Raw genomic sequence first — 19,083 nt, 5'->3', positions numbered from 1 at the left:
CAAAATGGAGGCTTAAAGCCCAGGCATCCAGATGGTTTGGGACATTTACAGAATCATGATTCATGGATGTGAGATCTGGTTGTGTTTTTTTTTTTAATTGCCCTGTTTTCCGATGTTAATTATTGCAGCTAGGCTGCCAAGCAAACATCTGTTCAGAATTGCTTTCTGGATACAGGCTTGTTGCTTTGGCCCCTCTTGGTGGAAACTATTCTTACTTCACATGGAGTGTTATATAATCTCCATGAATGCTGAGTAGTATGTACAGATCATCAAACTACTACAGGTCAGCACCTGGCCAGAAGATTCACAGGAAAGGAGAAAACAACACATAAATATATGGATGTGTATCTTCAAGCTTATAATTAGAAAAAAGAAAAAAGAAAGCTTAAACCACAAACACAGAAAGAAAAATATTGCCATTTTTTGCTTATCACATTAAAGGCGCAAGTATCAGAGGCCTTCAAGAGCTGTTTTACTTTGCAAGCTTGTTTTTTTTAACTGTGGTACTCATTAGAGCATGTTGTGGAAAAAGGGTTACTATCGTGGACTGTAAATAAATACAGGTTTTGGAGAGCAGTTTGGCAATATGTGTAAAAGAGTCATAGTCATCGTGTTCTTGGACCCAGTAATTCCAATCTGGGAATCTCTCCTAAGGAAATACTCTGAAGAAGCTTCATGCATAAAGTTATTCATCACCACAGTACTTATAACAGTGTGAAATTGGAAACAGCCTCCGCAGGTTAACTGTGGGTTTTCTACTTTCTGAAATATTATACAGCATTTCGAAATGATGATTATAACTGATAATAACACGGAAAATGCTCCTGTTGTGTTATGTGGAAAGGCAAGATACCAAATTGTATTTAGAGTGCATGTAGACTTTTAAAAAATACAGAAATTAGGTGGTGTATTTGAAATGAACCGTTCTCAATTAGTCGATGTTGTTTTTTAAGTATCCAACAACAGGGAACAACGGCAGAAGCAAGGAGATGCGAGACAGAATGCAATTTTTCTGGTGGCACTACTGAAAGCAAGTAACTTACCAGGCGGCTCAGTGGTAAAAAATCCACCCACCGAAGTAGGAGACACCACAGATGCAGATTCGATCCCTGAGTTGGGAAAATCCTCTGGAGAAGAAAATGGCAACCCACTCCAGTATTCTTGCCTGGAAAATTCCACGGGCAAAGGTGCCTGGTGGGCTACAGTTCATAGGGTTGCAAAGAATTGAACACAACTGAGTGACTGAACACAGAATAAATATGGTTTCTTTACCAGCTGAGCCATAAGGGAAGCCCAAGAACACTGGAGTGGGTAGCCTGTCCCTTCTCCAGCGGATCTTCCCAACCCGGGAATCGGACTGTGGTCTCCTGCATTGCAGGTGGATTCTTTAGCTATCAGGGAAGCCCTACAGTGCATTCTAGAAGGTTGCATTTGAAAATGTTAATATTGTTCACATTTGGATAAGACAAAACCTAATTTTCCCCCTTTTTCTGTTTTCTGCATTTCCTTTATAAAGGAAACAAACACTTCCACACTCCAGGCCCCAGTATGATTGATATCTCTTTTCCACTTGGTTCTATAAAGTGAGGAATGAAGCAGACTTGTTTGGTTTAGAGAGAAAAAGTATGTTTCTGTTCTGTCTCAAAATGATGAGATTATTCAACAATTAGATAAAGCTTGTGTGTGTTTTAGTCTGGAGCCCGCCAGGCTTTTCTATCCATTGACTTCTCCAGCCAAGAGTACTGGAGTGGGTTGCCATTCCCTTCTCCAGAGGATCTTCCTGACCCAGGGATCAAACCCCGGTCTCCTGCATTGGAGGCAGATTCTTTACCATCTGAGCCACCAGGAAGCTCAGATAAAACTTAGTTCCATTTTATGTAGTAAGAGTCCAGTGAAATTTTGGTCAGCCAGTAAGTTTTGGCAACTGGAGCTTTAAAGCATATTCAAGAGCCAAAAAACAAAACACTCATTGCCCTTTAATCAGAGTAGCCTAGAATCACTTTAGAGAAGTTGGACTAGGAAGGACTGGCTGACCAACAGAGAGGCCCTGAAGCGTTTCCTTCCCTACATCCCAGCTCTTTTTCTTTACATTAACATGTTGGGTAAAATAGCTGAGTCTGTGACCCGTCAAGGATGTATCTGTTCCCCTGAAGGAAGGCTGTGCTTCAGCCCACCTGAGTGCTCTGCCCTGATAGTTACAACCAATCACTTGCATCTTCTTAGAACTACTGATGAAGGCTAATCTGACTGTCAACCCCCTCCTTCACTCCCAGAGTCCCTTAGAATGATCTAGAGCAGGACATTAGTTATTCTACCTCCAAGGCTATGTTATACACTGGACAGAACAAACAAAATCACCTTTCCTCCCCTATAATGGAGGCTGCACCCATGCTCTGTATTATCATCTCTTTGTTCCCTCCTTGATCCTTACCTTTCTGTGGCTGGAGATCTGAACACTACCTAGGAAACCAACACTAGCTATATTAACCTCTTTCTGAATTTCAGCAAATATTCATTAAGCACCTACTCTGTGCTCGGTAGTGGGTGAGGTATGTGAGATGTAAGAATAAACACATCATTCCTACCCTCAAAAAAATTTATAGGATAATGGAAAATACCAAGCAATCACTCTGCTGCTGCGGCTAAGTCACTTCAGTCGTGCCCGACTCTGTGTGACCCCATAGACAGAAGCCCACCAGGCTCCCCCGTCCCTGGGATTCTCCAGGCAAGAACACTGGAGTGGGTTGCCATTTCCTTCTCCAGTGTGTGAAAGTGAAAAGTGAAAGTGAAGTCGCTCAGTCGTGTCTGACCCTTAGCGACCCCACAGACTGCAGCCCACCAGGCTCCTCCATCCATGGGATTTTCTAGGCAAGAGTACTGGAGTGGCTTGCCATTGCCTTCTCTGAAGCAATCACTCTAGGATAGATAAAATGACAGGAATGAGCACAGGCTGTTACAATTTGACATCTAAGCTAAGACCTGCAGAATTAGGCAAGACACATGTGTATAAATCATGTCCTAAGTAGAAGGAACAGCAGGTACTAGAGGCAAACCAGTGTATGACAGACAGAGCCTGTGATGGGACAGTGGCAACAGAGAATCCAGAAAATCATCGAATCATTAATTGAATCTTTATTTCACATACTAGGGTTTTTTTTTTTTTTTACTTCATCCTAGGCCCAAAGGTATTATTAAGGTTTTAATTATTGGAGTGTCATAAATGTGGAGTGGAGTGTCATGGAATGTCATTAGTGGACTGTATTTTATAAAGGGTACTCCAGAGCCAGGGCACACTTAATGGCGGTGGAGATCCAAAGACATAAATGGTTCTTTAAAATGTGAATAAAATGGAATTTTGTTGATTCGTTGGGGGAGAGATGAGGCAAAGAAAAGTCAGAAGAGAGAATACTTTGTTTTCTGGTTTCTGTCCCACTCACTGTGATAAGCAAATGAAGGACAGTGGTTTGTCAGGGAGAGATGAATGGGGAGGTGACGAGTTTGGTTTTAGGCTGAGTTTGAGGTGTGTGACTGGAGACATTGAGTAGGGGATTGCCTGTGGCTATCAAAAGCTCAGTAGAGAGATCTGGGCTGGAGGTTTACATAGGGAAGCCTTCAGCATTTGTATGGAGTTGAAACAATGGGAGTGGAGGAACAACTTTCAGAGAACCATCTATAATAAATGGAGCCCTGGAAACTTGGGAAGTTTTAAGAGACAGAAATAGGAAGAATTCACAAAAGGGGCAGAAGGGAGTACCAAGAACCTGAGAATGTGATGTCCTAGGGGTCAAGAAAGAAGCAGAGGTCAGCAGGGTCAGTGCTGCAGAGGAGGTGAGTAAATAAATAATCCTTATTCACAGGGCAGTTAGGAATGAGAAAGTCACTGGTAATTTTGTTTGCAGAGAGTGACCTAAAGTGGAGGAGTAAGCCAGATAATAGTGAGTTTTTAAATGTGGACAAGGAGACAAAAACATTAGACAGCCTTTCAGTTAGCTTGGTTGAAAATGGAGGGAGACCGAGATGTAGAGACTGACGCATATAGGGTCCTAAGAAGTTTTTTATTTCGTTTTGCTTTTATGATGGGAGAAACTTGAACATGCGCATATGCTTGATTGTCTCAGGTCTCCAAAGAGAGGAGAGATCCCTGACAAGGCAGGCAGAACTACTGATCTTGGGGCGCTCAGGAGGTCCTTCTTTCTTCTAAAGAGGAAGGAACATTAGAAGAGAGCTGATGAGGAACTGAAAGTTGAAGGGGTTCTCATCTGACCACATGAGAGTTTACTGTGTCAGGTGGGAGTGAGGTCATGGATTGTGTGTGGGTCAGTCGCAAAAGGAAAGTTGGAGTGAGGCCTTGAGGAGGAGGTGGACATTGGAAGTGCTTCATAGGTGAGGAAGGCGTGACCTCGAGGAACTCCAAGAAGGGCTGCTGCTTAGTGATGACAACCCAGACGCACATGGGGACCATCTGCTTGTCTACAGGACTGTGTGAGGGGGGAGATCAGGGTTACATCTAACCCTTATGCTCGTCCAAGTATCATGTTTAGAAAGGCATGTACTGCATCTGATTAAGCATTTAAGAATTCTCAGTGGGCACCAGCAACATGGCGTTATTATTCTGAGTGACTGATTTTGCCAAGTCTGGATCAGCATCAGCAGGGGCTTAATGACAATGTGTACAGGCTCTGACAGTGATTAGGTTTGGATTAAAGCTTCAATAAAAGTTAGCTGCTGCTATCATCATCACCATCATTCAGTTCACTCTGACAATACCAGAAGTTTCTGGAAGGTTTACAGTTTAAGGCTTCACTGCAGAGCATGAACGTGCCATCAATGCTCCACTTTCCTGTGTTAGAAAGAATGACAAAAGGCACTGGGCATTCCTGTGTGGCGAGGACGAGACTGAAACAAATACTAAAAAGCATTCTCAAAATAAAAGAAAGTTCAGTGTTTACCCACTGAGTCTTTTTAGTAAGTAGGTTTCCTTGTGCAGCTCCTAAACTTGTCTAGGAATCTCATTGCTTCCCTGGGTGACCTTTTACTTCACAGAACAGAGTGGGATTGGGTTGGGTACAAGTGGGACATGATGATACTGGCCCAAATCTATCTCCTTTACTGGATGAAAAACTCTAAATACAAAAAAACCATATTCATAGTACAGTAGCCTTGTTTTCACACAGAGTAATAATAAAGTAATAGTAAAAGATAATCTCAGGACCCCAGGCTAAGATGCCTTGATATATGTACAATCTGTGTATTTCCTAGAGTATTTAATTTCTAGAATAGTTATAATGGCAAAATTTATTGTTATTCAGTATAAAAATGAGGTAAGAACATATAATAAAACTGAAATAATACTAATACAGAAGTGTTAGTATATATATATATATATATATATATATATATATATATATATATAAAGGGCTTCCCTGATAGCTCAGTTGGTAAAGAATCAGTTTGCAATGCAAGAGACCCCCTGTTCAATTCCTGAGTTGGGAAGATCTCCTGGAGAGGGGATAGGCTACCCACTCCAGTATTCTTGGGCTTCCCTTGTGGCTCAACGGGTAAAGAATCCACCTGCAATATGGGAGACCTGGGTTTGAGCCTTGGGGTTGATCCGTGGAGAAGGGAACGGCTACCCACTCCAGTTCTCTGGCCTGGAGAATTCCATGGACTGTGTATAGTCCATGGGGTCACAAAGAGTCAGACACGACTGAGCAACTTTCACTTTAGTATGTATAAGGTATATATGGTATGTATAAATGCTTTCTAAAATGTTTAAATTGTATTATTCTCCCTTTACACTTTTTCCTATGTTTGGCTTACAAGAGAGAGGTGTAAGGGTTTTAAAAACAACCTGTCTTTCGTTTTTACTTTTGATTATTTTCTCTATAAAAATGTGGTAATGTGTTCTATTCTTTCCATATAGCTCACAGTCTTTTGATGTGGTCTCTATTTTTACCATCTTCCTCTATAAACATTATCTTAGCTAATTTTCTTAAGTGAATGTTATTTCAATCAAAACCCTTTCATTTGAGCTGTCTCAGTGCTAATGCATGAGCAACATTGACCTTGTTGGCCGGCAGCAAAGTCAAGAGGTTTTTATCCTGTGTTAGAGTGTCCTAAAGAAGTGAAGAAGCTCAGTTGAAGCAGGGTGGGATTTTATAAGATACACTGGAAGTAAATCAAGACATTTAACACTGGGTATTCCAGGTATTCCAACCCTTTTTCAGTCTAACCACAAAAGTTTTCAGTGAGAGGTTATAGTATATTCATTCACCAGGCTAGTTTTTGTGGATATGTCTCTAGCCAATCACATTTTAAAAAAGAGATTTCTACAATCCTAGGGTAAGATTTTCCCCTATTTTGGAGGTATTAAAACTCAAACATTAGAAGAGTTTTTAAAAAATACATATTTTTTTTTTCTGTTTTCATATTCTTAGACACTTTAACTTTGTTCCTGAGAGATATAAAGGAAAATTTGGTCACTCTACACTTAGCAGTATTGTATATCTGAAAATGATGAATAGAAACCAGGAAAGGAATTATATTTTTCTTTATTGAATCTAAAAACTCCAGGTAGTGAACAGACTATTCCTAGAACTGAGTGAATGGTGCACAAAGATACTTTGTTTTGGCATGAAAAAGCTCTGTTGAAATTGCTCCTTTTAAGTTAAAAAACTATGTTAACTTGGTTTAATGTCTAGGAAAGCATTGATGCTTGCCAATATTGAAAGCCCAAAACCTGTAGGGGGGAAAAAAAAAACAAACATTAAAATGACTGAATAAAGCTCCAGAACATGTATTTTTAAAGTTTGTCAAACTTGGGACTTCTTCCAGGTTTACAAGTAATATCGTAAGGAGTGATTTTTGTTGTTCTGTTACACAGTTTTCAGGAGGAAAGGTTTCTAGATATTTTAAAAAACTATTTTGACGTGAGCTCCATGAAAGGAATGCTGCTTTCCTTGAACGAGCAGTGATGACGTCAGCACCGAGGGGGATAAGATTCCCACAGGGTTTAGCTGACCGAGGAATGTCTGCTTTCTCCGCGGCACGCGGCAGAGGGGAAGGACGAGCCCGGAATCCAGCGCAGCGGTAGAGCCTATAAAGTTAGATTACCAGATGTGTACAGAAACAAAAATAGTGTTCATAGTTCAGTTTTGATAAGTAAGATCCTGTACCCATAATTCTCAGCACTCTGTCTTGATTTCAGGACCAAAGCAAAGTTTCAGTTTACTGGTGTTGCAGTCCATTCTGTGACTATCACCGATTAGAGTACAGAAGACACATATGCAAAAATAAAAAACCACTGCTAATAAAAAATGCAACAAATATACTGCAATATTAAATAAGAAAAAAATAATTCCACCACCTGAAAAACTCATTTTTAGCAATTCTTTCTTCTTCCCTCTCAGTTTATATTTTTTCACATATGCTTTTACATTTTTATAATATGTAAATTCAATGTTTATTCTGTTTTCTTACCTAACATTATCAGATATGAATTTCATATTATTTTTCAATTTAAGAAATAAGGCATAGTCAAAACTACTCACTGTGGTCGTTTCCATTCTTCATGATTTAACTGAAATGCCTTCCTTTCCATGAGCAGTCAAAGCCATTTCTCCTTTGTGCTTCTCTGCCTGAACCATGGTAATTTATACCCATGTTGTCTCCCCTAATAAACTGAGAATTACTCGAAGGTGGTTTATTCAGCTTTAAATTACCCCCAATAGCTAGTAGACTGCCTTGTTCATGGTAGGCACAGAATAAATACTTGAATTAATCTATAGAATCATTTACAGTAAAGTGACTTAAAATGAAGTTGAGGTGAGAAGAGCAGAGCCATAGGAGGAAAATCACAAAAGAGGGAGGAAGTGATGGTATTAATTTCTGATGATGTAGAGGGAGAATTTAAATGTAAAAACATTAAATACAGAGAACTTTATGATGATATGTCATAAGTCTGTATGTACCACACAACATTGTAGTCAAATATAAAACCTAGAAGTGCAAAGATAATTTGAAAAAAATATATAGTAAGCAATTTCAATATTCCTCTTTTAGAATCAGATTGAGGAGATAAATAATGGGCCCATAGACTTGACATAAATCATCAAAGCTGTTGTTTAATAGAAGTCTATATAGAATGTTACTTTTCTTGATTAAATATTTTAATGTCCAAAACACATTTTAAAAGATTATGTAATTGGCTAGAAAAACATTAATATTCCAAATTTAAGATTTTTACAGTTTACTTTTTGCATAATCAAGTAGAGTTGAAAATAAATTTAGAAAAAAGTTACTGAAAAAACTACATAGAAATTAAAGAACACTTAAAGAGGGAGTAAAAACAGATTATAAACTGCCTAGAAAATAATGAAGAGAGAACACTTCATACTAGAATTTTTGGAATGTAGCAAAAACTCTATATTCATTACTAAAGAGTAAAAGCAGAAAACAGTGATCAGAAGAAGCTAGGAAAAGAATAACAAGTTGAAACAAACAAAAGCAGGAAGTGCGTAATACTAAATGTAAAAATCAAAAGAAAGGAAAACCAAAAGGGGGAAAAAAGCAATATAAAGGAACAAAGAAATAAGAGTAACAAGGGGAAGGCCTAGAATTATTGGGGTAATGAAAGAGGCAAATAGATTTTCGTTCATTGGTTTCTCAAGGGGTGTTTTGTTTTTGTGCTTTGGTTAGTGTTGGTTCAGGGTTATGGTAAAAATTGTGCTTTGAAATTTTTAGTTGAAAAATAATAAAGAGGGCTAGAAATATTGATAGGATTATTGTGAGTCATGTTGGAACAAGAAAGCCCAAAGCTAATAATTTTAAGAAACAAAATAAAATGTCATTTTGAGAGCCTGATTTAGGGACCAAAGTAAAAGTAATGAAAATGAGAAAGAAGACGAGAAAAGAGATAAAAACTACAGAGAGAATATTTCTCAACAAGAATATTCTCAATAAGAGAATACTCAGTTGCAACAAAGGTAAAAATCTAGGAAATAGATTTCCTAGTTTTCTTCCTGCACACACCTAGGTAAACACATTTTCCAGGAGAGAATGAGTTACCTTGGTGTGTGCAGGAAGAAAACTGGGAAGCTACTACATTGCCCTTCTGAGCTGACATGTCAGTTTTGCAGTAATTTTCCTTGGACATCTGTGTGTGTGCTCAGTCGTGTATGACTCTTTGGACTGTAGCCTGCCAGGCTTCTCTGTCCATGGGATTTCCCAGGTGAGGATACTGGAGTGGGTTGCCATTTCCTTCTCCAGGGGGTCTTCCTGACCCAGGGACCAAACCAGCATTTCTTGTGTCCCCTGAATTGGCAGGCAGATTCTTTACCATCTGCACCACCTAGAAAGCCTTTCCTTGAATCTTTTACCTTAAATATGCCCTTACTTGAGTTGGTGGCTCTAGTTGGGCAGTGATATGCATAAATCCTCAAAGTCACCTGTATTTGCAAAATTTTACTTTCTTATTTCACTTTTTAGACTTGTTAAACGAATTTGTAGAAGGGCAAAATAGTTTTCCATAACTAAACCACCAGCTTTTGGTTTTGTTTGCTTTGGACATTTTTAGGATATTTAAGCATATTTTGAAAGTCAGGGAAAAGATACCAATGAAGAGGAAGGGAAAGAAGTTATGAAAGGTCTCTTTGAGCTCTGTAAGTTCTTTTTTAAAGTTTAAAGTTGCTTCTGAAATTTTCACTTGCCCCTTTTAATTGAAATTAAACCTCAGAGTAAAACAAAATTTAAGCCTTCCTTCTCCCACTAGAGTATACTGATTATTAATCTTTGGTACTGGATTGACTGAATTTACTAAGTCACTTCAGTTGTGTCTAACTCTTTGCGAAGCTATGGACTGTCGCCCACCAGTCTTCTCTGTCCATGAGGATTCTCCAGACAAGAATACTAGGGTTGCCGTGCCGTCCTCCAGGGTATCTTCCCAACCTAAGGTTCAAACTTGTGTCTTTTACGTCTACCTGCATTGGCAGGCGGGTTCATCATCACTGGCGCCACCTCGGAAAGCCCAAAAAATTAACTCATAGAGTCCTCTAAATAACCAAATTTTATTGGTAAATTCCAGCTTTTACAGATGCTGGGCAAGGGAAACATTTAGCAACTAGTAAAGGACCAGAGGGCTTCCCAGGTGGCACAGTGGTAAAGAACCCACCTGCAGTTATTCAGTCTGGAAGAAATGGGGGATTTTAGATCTTTATTTCTTACTATTTTATTTTCAGTTTTCTCTTTCTCTTCTTGCATTGGCTAGCTCTAGTCAATGTTTAGTAATGGTGGCAGTGCATATTCACTCCATTTCCATTCTTAAGAAAAAACTTTCAATATTTCTTCATGGCATATTATGTTTACTGTAGGTTTTCTTATATACCCTCTTTATTAGATTAAGGAAGTTTTCATCTCTTCCTAGTTTGCTGAGATTTTAGCATAACTGAATGTTGAATTTGTCAAATAACCTTTCCTCTTTCTATTGAGAAAATTATATGATATTTCTCCTTTATTTTATTAATGTGTGAGTTAATGGCAATGGGTTTTTGAATGTTGTCATTCTTGCATTCTTGGAATAAACCCGCTTTGATTATATTATCTTTTTCAGGCATCATCTGGATTGGTTTGTTAATGTTTTGTTTAGAATTTTTGTACCTGTGTTTACAAAGAGATCAGTCAGCAGTTTTTCTTGGTTGCAATATCCTTATCAGATTTTGGTATCACGAGTATGCTGGCCTGATAAAACCTGAGTAGTGATCCCTCCGCCTCTTTTTATCCTTATTCACTAAGAGTAGTTGGGTAGTGTCAGTGTTATTTCATCCTTAAGTTCTTAGTAGAATTTACCAGCAAGTCACCTGGGGCTGAAGTTTTCTGTGTGGGAATATCTTTTTCCTCTGTTGCTTTTGAAGTTACTTTCTTTGTATTTGGTACTTGGCACTTTTACCTAATGTGTCTAAGTGTGATTTTTATCAAAGGCATCTAGCACAATGATCTGTAACATCTGCTGAGCAAACAAAAGAGCATGTTTATCAGTAAAGCAGCCACCTTCCTCTCACTAATGATAAAATTATGGAGAAATCCATGAACCTAAAAATGAATCTGCCTTTATGGTGTTCCACAAAGTAATTAATGCACAGAAAGTGAAAGTCGCTCAGTTGTGGCTGACTCGTTGTGGCTGACTCTTTGCGGCCCCATGGACCGTAGAATTCTCCAAGCCAGGATACTGGACTGGGTAGCCTTTCCCTTCTCCAGAGGATCTTCCCGACCCAGGGATCGAACCCAGTTCTCCTGCATTGCAGGCAGATTCTTTACCAGCTGAGCCACCAGAGAAGCCCAATGCACAGAAAGTGCTTCTAACAATGCCTGGCATAGACGAGGTGCTGCATACATTTCATGGCTGTTGTTATTGCTTTCGTTGTCGTATTCTCTTCTCCTCTGCCATATTAATATGCTTCTTTTTAATGATAGAGGAAATCTGAAATCACTTGGTCTTACGTGAACAAAAGACTGTATAAAGCACGCTGGGATACTATCATGACCAACCAAAACCAAGATCAAAATATGTAAACCATGAGTTTGATAAACTGAGCCTTGAAGTCCAAGGTTTATATTTGTCTTTTTCTTTGGAAGAATTAATTAATCTGTCACTTTTCCAGTTGTCTCCCTCACCTGTGTCACTGAATTACTTTTGAGTTCTCCCAAGTGGCAAATTAGCCATCTAACTTGAACATTAAGTGGGTAACTGTGTCTCTTACTAACGCCCTTGGAGACTGTTGTAGAATTAAATAATTTTGTCTTCAAGAATGGACATGCTTTTGTTCAGATTTGGAGAGCCTGTTTTTCAGTGATATAAATAGTAGTATCAGCATTGAACACAACAGAAATTTAGGCCTTTGTTTTAATTATACTAAGTACAAAAAATCCTATAAATATAAGTTAGATGACATTACTGAAACTAAGTTGATATTAAAGAATTATTGTCATTTAAAAAATATTTGGTATGGTGATTATATATTTTTTAAAGATTTCTTATTTTCTTTAGACTCATACTGAAATATTTATGAGTGAAATGACATGATGTCTGGTATTTGGACTAAATAATATGGGAAGATTGTAGTAGGTCAGGGCAGAGAAAAAATAAAATTGGCCAAGCTGAAGCATGGGTACTTAAGGGTTCATAATACCAATCTGAAGACTTGTGCATATGTATATGTGTTCCTAATAATTTTTAAATTTGGGGATAGAATATTAAATGAATTAATACCACTAAATTCCAAATTGCTAGAAGAGGCTATCAACACAGACTTAATTACTGTATTCTCAAGTTCCGTGAGGGCAGGATTCATGGTTTAAGCTACTTTATATCCTGGACTTTTATATCCTTTCCCTGTAATATTATAGGAATTTAATATATGTTTTGTGGATGAATTGATAATCTTTACTAAATTTGCAGTGAGTCATTTCCAGCAAGTATCACATATGCATGTAAACTGTGTTTTATTAGAAATTCTCAGTGAGTATTAATAGCACCCACCAATCATCAGGTTATTTCAAGCCAAAACTCTGGAATTCTTGACTCCTGTCCGTCCTTCATCCTCCATGTCTGGTTCATCACTAGACCCCACTGGTTCCATTTCCGAAATGCATCCCGTGTCTGGCTCCCTCTTGCTACCTCCTTCAGTCACCTGTCGTCTGCTGCCTAGATAACTGCAGTAGTCAAGTGCCACTGGTAGGAAGAACCAGAGGACCTACCGTTTCCCTCTCGGGTCCAGTGTATTCTCTGGAAAGAGCCAGGATGATTTCTTTGTAAAATGTAAGTCAGGGTAGGTATGTCACTCCTCACAAAACCAGTCAGCGATTCATAGTGAACTTAGAATAGGATCCACACTTCCTGTCACAGCCAGCAAGGCCTGCGTTCTGGCTCACTTGGTACACGTTTCAGTTGCTCAGTTCTGTTCCCTGCACACAGGCGTGGCAGAACTTTCTGCCCTGGGGCCATGGTCCTTGTTTCCTTAGCCATTCAGTCCCTCCTGCAAGTTCTCTGCATGACCGGCCCTATCGTTCTTAGCCGTCGCCTCTTCGGAGCTATCTTCTTTGATGTGTAGTTCCTTCATAGGTAGACGGATTCCAGTCTACCTGATTCATTGACTTATTTATCATGTGTTTCCTCCAATAGAAGCCCTGCGTCTCTTTCTCTCTGTCTTCTCATTTCCCCAGAATCCATCATAACAAGCCAAACCTGTAAAAATCACTTTTAGTTGAAATTTAAGATGTGATACAGTTGTAGGATGCAGTATTATGTGTCTCTAAGAAAATTAAAATGATACTAATTAAACTGTGGCACAGTGTTAAATACTATCAGCTGTAAGATAGTCTTGACTTTTAAAATATTAAAATGTTGAAAAAATGCATCTTTGAATTGATGAATTATGTACCTTGTTGAATAAATAAATGAACATACTTGACTCAATCATGATTATTATATTTTAGTGATATTTTGAGGAAGTAATTATGAAAAAATATACATGTACAGGCCAGAGATTGCCTATGTCATGAGTAGTGTTTTATTATGAAAAAAGGGATGTTAGTATGAAGAAGTATGAATAATGCTTGTATGAGTAATTGTTCCAACTGCCAGTTATTAGCTTACCAGCGATAATTATTCCAAACTGCCAATTATTATCTTACCAGCAATAATTCAAATTTTATAGGCCCTGAGTGGGCCAGGAAACTTGAATTCTCAACAGACACTTTGAGAGACTCATGCAGTCTGGAAGTAGATTCAGGCCCTGAGCTGTAAAAGGAGGGAAGACAAATAGGAGGTTGGGATTAACATATACACATTACTATATATAAAATAGATAGTCAGCAAGGGTCTGGTAAGTAAATTCTACTCAATACTATAATAACCTACATGGGAAAATAATCTGGGAAAGAATAGATATATGTATCAGTTCAGTTCAGTTCAGTCGCTCAATTGTGTCTGACTCTTTGTGACCCCATGAATCACAGCACGCCAGGCCTCCCTGTCCATCACCAACTCCCGGAGTTCACTCAAACTCATGTCCATCGAGTTGATGATGCCATCCAGCCATCTCATTCTCTGTCTTCCCCGTCTCCTCCCACCCCCAATTCTTCCTATCATCAGACTCTTTTCCAGTGAGTCAACTTGATGCATGAGGTGGCCAAAGTATTGGAGTTACAGCTTTAGCATCAGTCCTTCCAATGAACACCCAGGATTGATCTCCTTTATATGTATATGTATAACTAAATTATTTTGCTGTACACCTGAAACTGACACCACACTGTAAATCAACTGTTCTTCTTGCATGCGTGCTCAGTCATGTCTCTTTGTGACTCCATGGACTGTAGCCCACCAGGCTCCTCTGTCCATGACATTTTCCAGGCAAGAATACTGGAGTGGGTTGCCATCTCTTATTCCAGGGGACCTTCCCAAATCAGGATCAAACCCACATCTCTTGCATCTCCTGCATTAGCAGGCGGATTCTTTACCACTGTGCCACCTGGGAAGCCCAAATCAACTATATGCCAATATAAAATAAAAATTAAAGAAAAACATAAAAGCTAATAAAAAGAGAAGAATACAAAAAAAAGAAAAGATGGGGACAGGCATTGGAGAGTTGGTAGTGGGAGGGTAATGGGACATTATCGTATTCTGTTTAATAAAATATGAGATCATTTGGCTCAGTGTAGCAGGGTAGAGATTTTGGAGCTTTCAGAGAGAAGAGAAGGTATGAGGTAGGCAAAATGCAGATGGTGTGAAGCAAAAGGAAACTGTTCTTTGGGAATGGAATCAACTTGCAGGCAGATATTTGAGAAGCATGAAGAAAAGCTTTGTTTGGACATCAGATGGTAGGTGTCCCAGTGTGATATGAACACCTACTGCTGACAGAGGAACAAGATGACCCACTCCCTTGAGCTGCTTGGATTGTCTGGTCCCTGTACTACATTCCATTTCTTTAAGACCCGACTACCTGGGTGGCTGTGAAATTACTACTTCCATTGTTACTATTTATGTACTTAAATAAACTTAGAGGCAAGGGAGGGGAGGTTAAACATTGACCTGGGAGTAAAATATTACAGCTCTTACTCCCGCAAGTGTGCGGCTCCCCAGTAAGCAGGAGTCACTTGAGATGTACCAAGTGAACTCTTCTGTGTGGAATGAAAAGAAATTGTCTTTTCACATGCAGAAAGCAGAAGTTTTCCATTTTCATAGGTGTCTACTTCACACTCCTAAGGTAGCTTCATACTCTGCCCTCTTGTTCGGATACTAGTTTATCTGCACAGCCTCTGACTTCAGCTATAACTGAAAATAATTTAATATAAAACATAATTTGGGTTGTAATAACTAACAAGTATAATAATAAGATCTGAATGTAACTATAAGCAGACTCATCAAAAAAGTAGAAAAAATTGCTTTCGACTAATACTTGAAAAGCATCTCTGGACCATCTTTGTACAATGGTAGCATAAGATGATATGGAAACTTACATTTCAACAGGTCAGTACTAATAAGGTGGCTTATCCAAAGTTAGATTTTTTTCATTATCAGTCTGGCTTATGTTCTTTACTAGTATTAAATATGTCGTTCCCAGGCATCCTATAGAGTGTAGCTTCTTACCTACCTTTCCTTGAGATAAACAGCAAAGTTCAAAGTTACTGTGAACTTCAGTTCAGTTCAGTTCAGTCGCTCAGTCGTGTCCGACTCTTTGCGACCCCATGAATCAAAGCACGCCAGGCCTCCCTGTCCATCACCAACTCCCGGAGTTCACTCAAACTCATGTCCACAGAGTCTGTGATGGCATCCAGCCATCTCATTCTCTGTCGTCCCCTTCTCCTCCCGCCCCCAATCCCTCCCAGCATCAGAGTCTTTTCCAGTGAGTCAACTCGTCGCATGAGGTGGCCAAAGTATTGGAGTTTCAGCTTTAGCATCAGTCCTTCCAATGAACACCCAGGATTGATCTCCTTTAGAATGGACTGGTTGGATCTCCTTGCAGTCCAAGGGACTCTCAAGAGTCTTCTCCAGCACCACAGTTTAAAAGCATCAATTATTCCGTGCCCAGCTTTCTTCACAGTCCAACTCTCACATCCATACATGACCACAGGAAAAACCATAGCCTTGACTAGACGGACCTTGGTTGGCAAAGTAATGTCTCTGCTTTTTAATATACTGTCTAGGTTGGTCATAACTTTCCTTCCAAGGAGTAAGCGTCTTTTAATTTCATGGCTGCAATCAGCATCTGCAGTGATTTTGGAGCCCAAAAAATAAAGTCTGGCACTGTTTCCACTGTTTCCCCATCTATTTCCCATGAAGTGATGGGACTTAGGGTCTTTGTTAATAGCTCATTATAGATGTTTTCTTTCCCCAGATCAGGTGACTTTTTCACATTCCTCTCTCCATCTTAATAGTGGGCTTTTCTCATTAAGGTCAATGAGTTTCACCTTCTCAAAATGTCAAGTTCACCAAGTGAGAAAGAAATGGTTTGGGGTTGTTTTCCATTTAGAACTTTCATTGCCTCCCTTTGCTACCCTAAGATGGGCAAAAAGAGACTATGATGCCAGGAGTGTAAAGGGTTTTTGTTACTATTTATGGAAAACAAGCCCAAGTCATCCTTAAAATGTAGTTTATTTTTTTTTAACCCTTTGAAACCTAATTGTGTCCACACTTTGTACTTGAATCTCATACTGAAATTTTTAATGCTAGCCATTTCTTGAGTTCTCTACCAAATAAATAGTAAATGTATCACTCCAGTACATTCCCTCTCCCCTCTCCTAATCTAACTCTGTAGTTCTTTGAAAGAGTTCATTTTATAAATTACTTCAGAAGCAGCCAGATCTCAGAGGGATATTTTTACAGTTTTATGATTGGTTTAATTTTCTTGTTTGTATGATTCTCATGCCATGGGAACACTTATATGTTCTTTACCTGGGAAAGTCAGGGGAAAGGGTTTTTTCTTTTTAGCAATAATTTTTAGACTACTGGATGTTGCATATATAAGTAAAATCCTATTTTCTTTTGGTCTTAAGTTAAATGTGCCCTAAGTCTAGTGCTGATTGGAGAAGGAAATGGCAACCCACTCCAGTGTTCTTGCCTGGAGAATCCCAGGGACGGGGGAGCCTGGTGGGCTGCCATCTATGGGGTCGCACAGAGTCGGACATGACTGAAGCGACTTAGCAGCAACAGCAGCAGCAAGTCTAGTGCTGAGTAAGGCTATGGTAAGAAAATTTTGAGCTTCCCTGGTGGCTCAGATGATGAAGAATCTGCCTGCAATGCAGGAGACCTGGGTTTGATCCCTGGATCTGGAATCAATAATCCTGGAGAAGGAAATAGCAACCCACTCCGGGATTCTTGGCTGGGAAATCCTATGGACACAGGAGCCTGGCAGGAACTTTGTAGTAAGGTTGAAAAATCTGAAACACCTTTTCATCCAAGCTGTTCTTTTATTTGGCTCATTGTCTGAATGCTGTCTTATCCTGCAGGTTGCGGAGGATTGAATGATAATTTGCTTCCCAGGTGAGCCTGTGATGTAGGTCCATTCTAGTTCTCATATTTGATAATCATTATATTTAATGATATAGAATGCTTAAATATCCTATCAGTTATTTGGAAACATTATTTAGTAATTATTTGGTATCACTTGACATAGGTACCAAAGTGATTATCATTTATTATGTTACGGAATCATGAAAAGTGACAGATTATCCTTTGCTGTAATTATGAAATAAGCATTGCCATATGAAAAAAGAAGAGAAATGTAATAACCAGTGCCTTTTTTTTCTTTCCCATTTGTTCTTTCACACAGGTACAGCTTGGCCAAGTGGAAATCAAATGCCCTATCACTGAGTGCTTTGAATTCCTGGAAGAAACAATGGTTGTCTATAACCTGACACATGAAGACTCCATCAAATACAAGTACTTCTTGGAACTTGGCCGTATTGATGCCAGCACCAAGCCATGTCCTCAGTGCAAGCACTTTACAACCTTCAAGAAAAAAGGACATATTCCCACCCCTTCCAGATCAGAAAGCAAATACAAAGTAAGCATGTTCACCAGAGTTATGGGTTAGATGTCACATAATGAGAGCAGCCAAGTTAGGCCAACTTGTGGTAGGCATTAAGTGGGCTTCCTTCCCTTATTGGAGTCCAAGGTGAGTATACAACGGCTGTAATTCTGAAAATGTGTGGTTTGGGGATGCTGCTAATAGGAGAGTACTCTTGAGGATTTAATTTACGTTCTCCTTTGTCTTTAACCTGTTTAAAATTCACTCATAGCCAAGTTAAAAGACTAATTTTTAAAGTAATTATCACTGCTGTTACTAAATATTAAATAAATGTGTGTTAGTTGCTCAGTTGTGTCCGACTCTTTTGACCCCATGGACTGGAGCCCGCCAGGCTCCTCGATCCATGGAATTTTCCAGGCAAGAATACTGCGGTGGGTTGCCATTCTCTTCTCCAGGGTATCTTCCTGACCCAGGGATCAAACCCAGCTCTCCCGCATTGCAGGCAGATAACTTTACCGTCTGAGATTTTTTTCAGTGGACCCAATGTGAATCTATCTCTAATAAGTAAAATAGTGTAATATGCTATGTATTCATTTATTCAGCAAATACAAAATGCCAGTATATGCTGGGCAGTGTGCTAAGTTTGGGGGATTCAGTGGCAAACGTGACATAGTCCTTGCACAAAAGATGTCTAATGAAGGTGAGAGAGTCATATGTTTTAGAATGATAGTGCAGTATGAGTAGTCATAAGGGGGAAAGGCGGGGGTGGGATGCATTGGGAGATTGGGACTAGCATATATACACTACTGACATTATGTACGAAATAGGTAACTAATGTGAACCTGCTGTGTAGCGCAGGGAAGTTTATTCAGTGCTCTGTGATGACCTCAATGGGAGGGAAATCCAAGAAAGGAGGGGATGGATGTGTACGTATAGCTGATTCACTTTGCTGTACAGTAGAAACGAACGCAACTCTCCTCCAGTGGAAACGTAAAAAAATACGTGAGTAGTCCTAAAACAAAAACGTGAAACCCAGTAGACTTGTGCTCTGGGAGCACTGATG

At 39.3% G+C, this 19,083-nt stretch overlaps 1 protein-coding gene across 1 annotated transcript in view; it reads left to right on the top strand.

The window, feature by feature from the left end:
- The window catches only part of RNF217 (ring finger protein 217), a 142,476-nt gene that overhangs the window by 65,649 nt on the left and 57,744 nt on the right, over positions 1-19,083 (top strand). The window contains exon 2 of the mRNA XM_055433840.2: positions 17,823-18,056. Within this exon, the coding sequence (XP_055289815.1) occupies positions 17,823-18,056 (234 nt within the window). The remainder of the gene's footprint in view (positions 1-17,822; positions 18,057-19,083) is intronic.

The sequence above is a fragment of the Moschus berezovskii genome, chromosome 10 (genome assembly GCF_049115385.1).
Source record: "Moschus berezovskii isolate FMDL1 chromosome 10, NW_MosBer_1.0, whole genome shotgun sequence".
NCBI classification, from domain to species: Eukaryota; Metazoa; Chordata; class Mammalia; order Artiodactyla; family Moschidae; genus Moschus; species Moschus berezovskii.
Note: the sequence above shows the minus strand (reverse complement) of the source record. Positions and strands in the feature narration are given on the sequence as shown.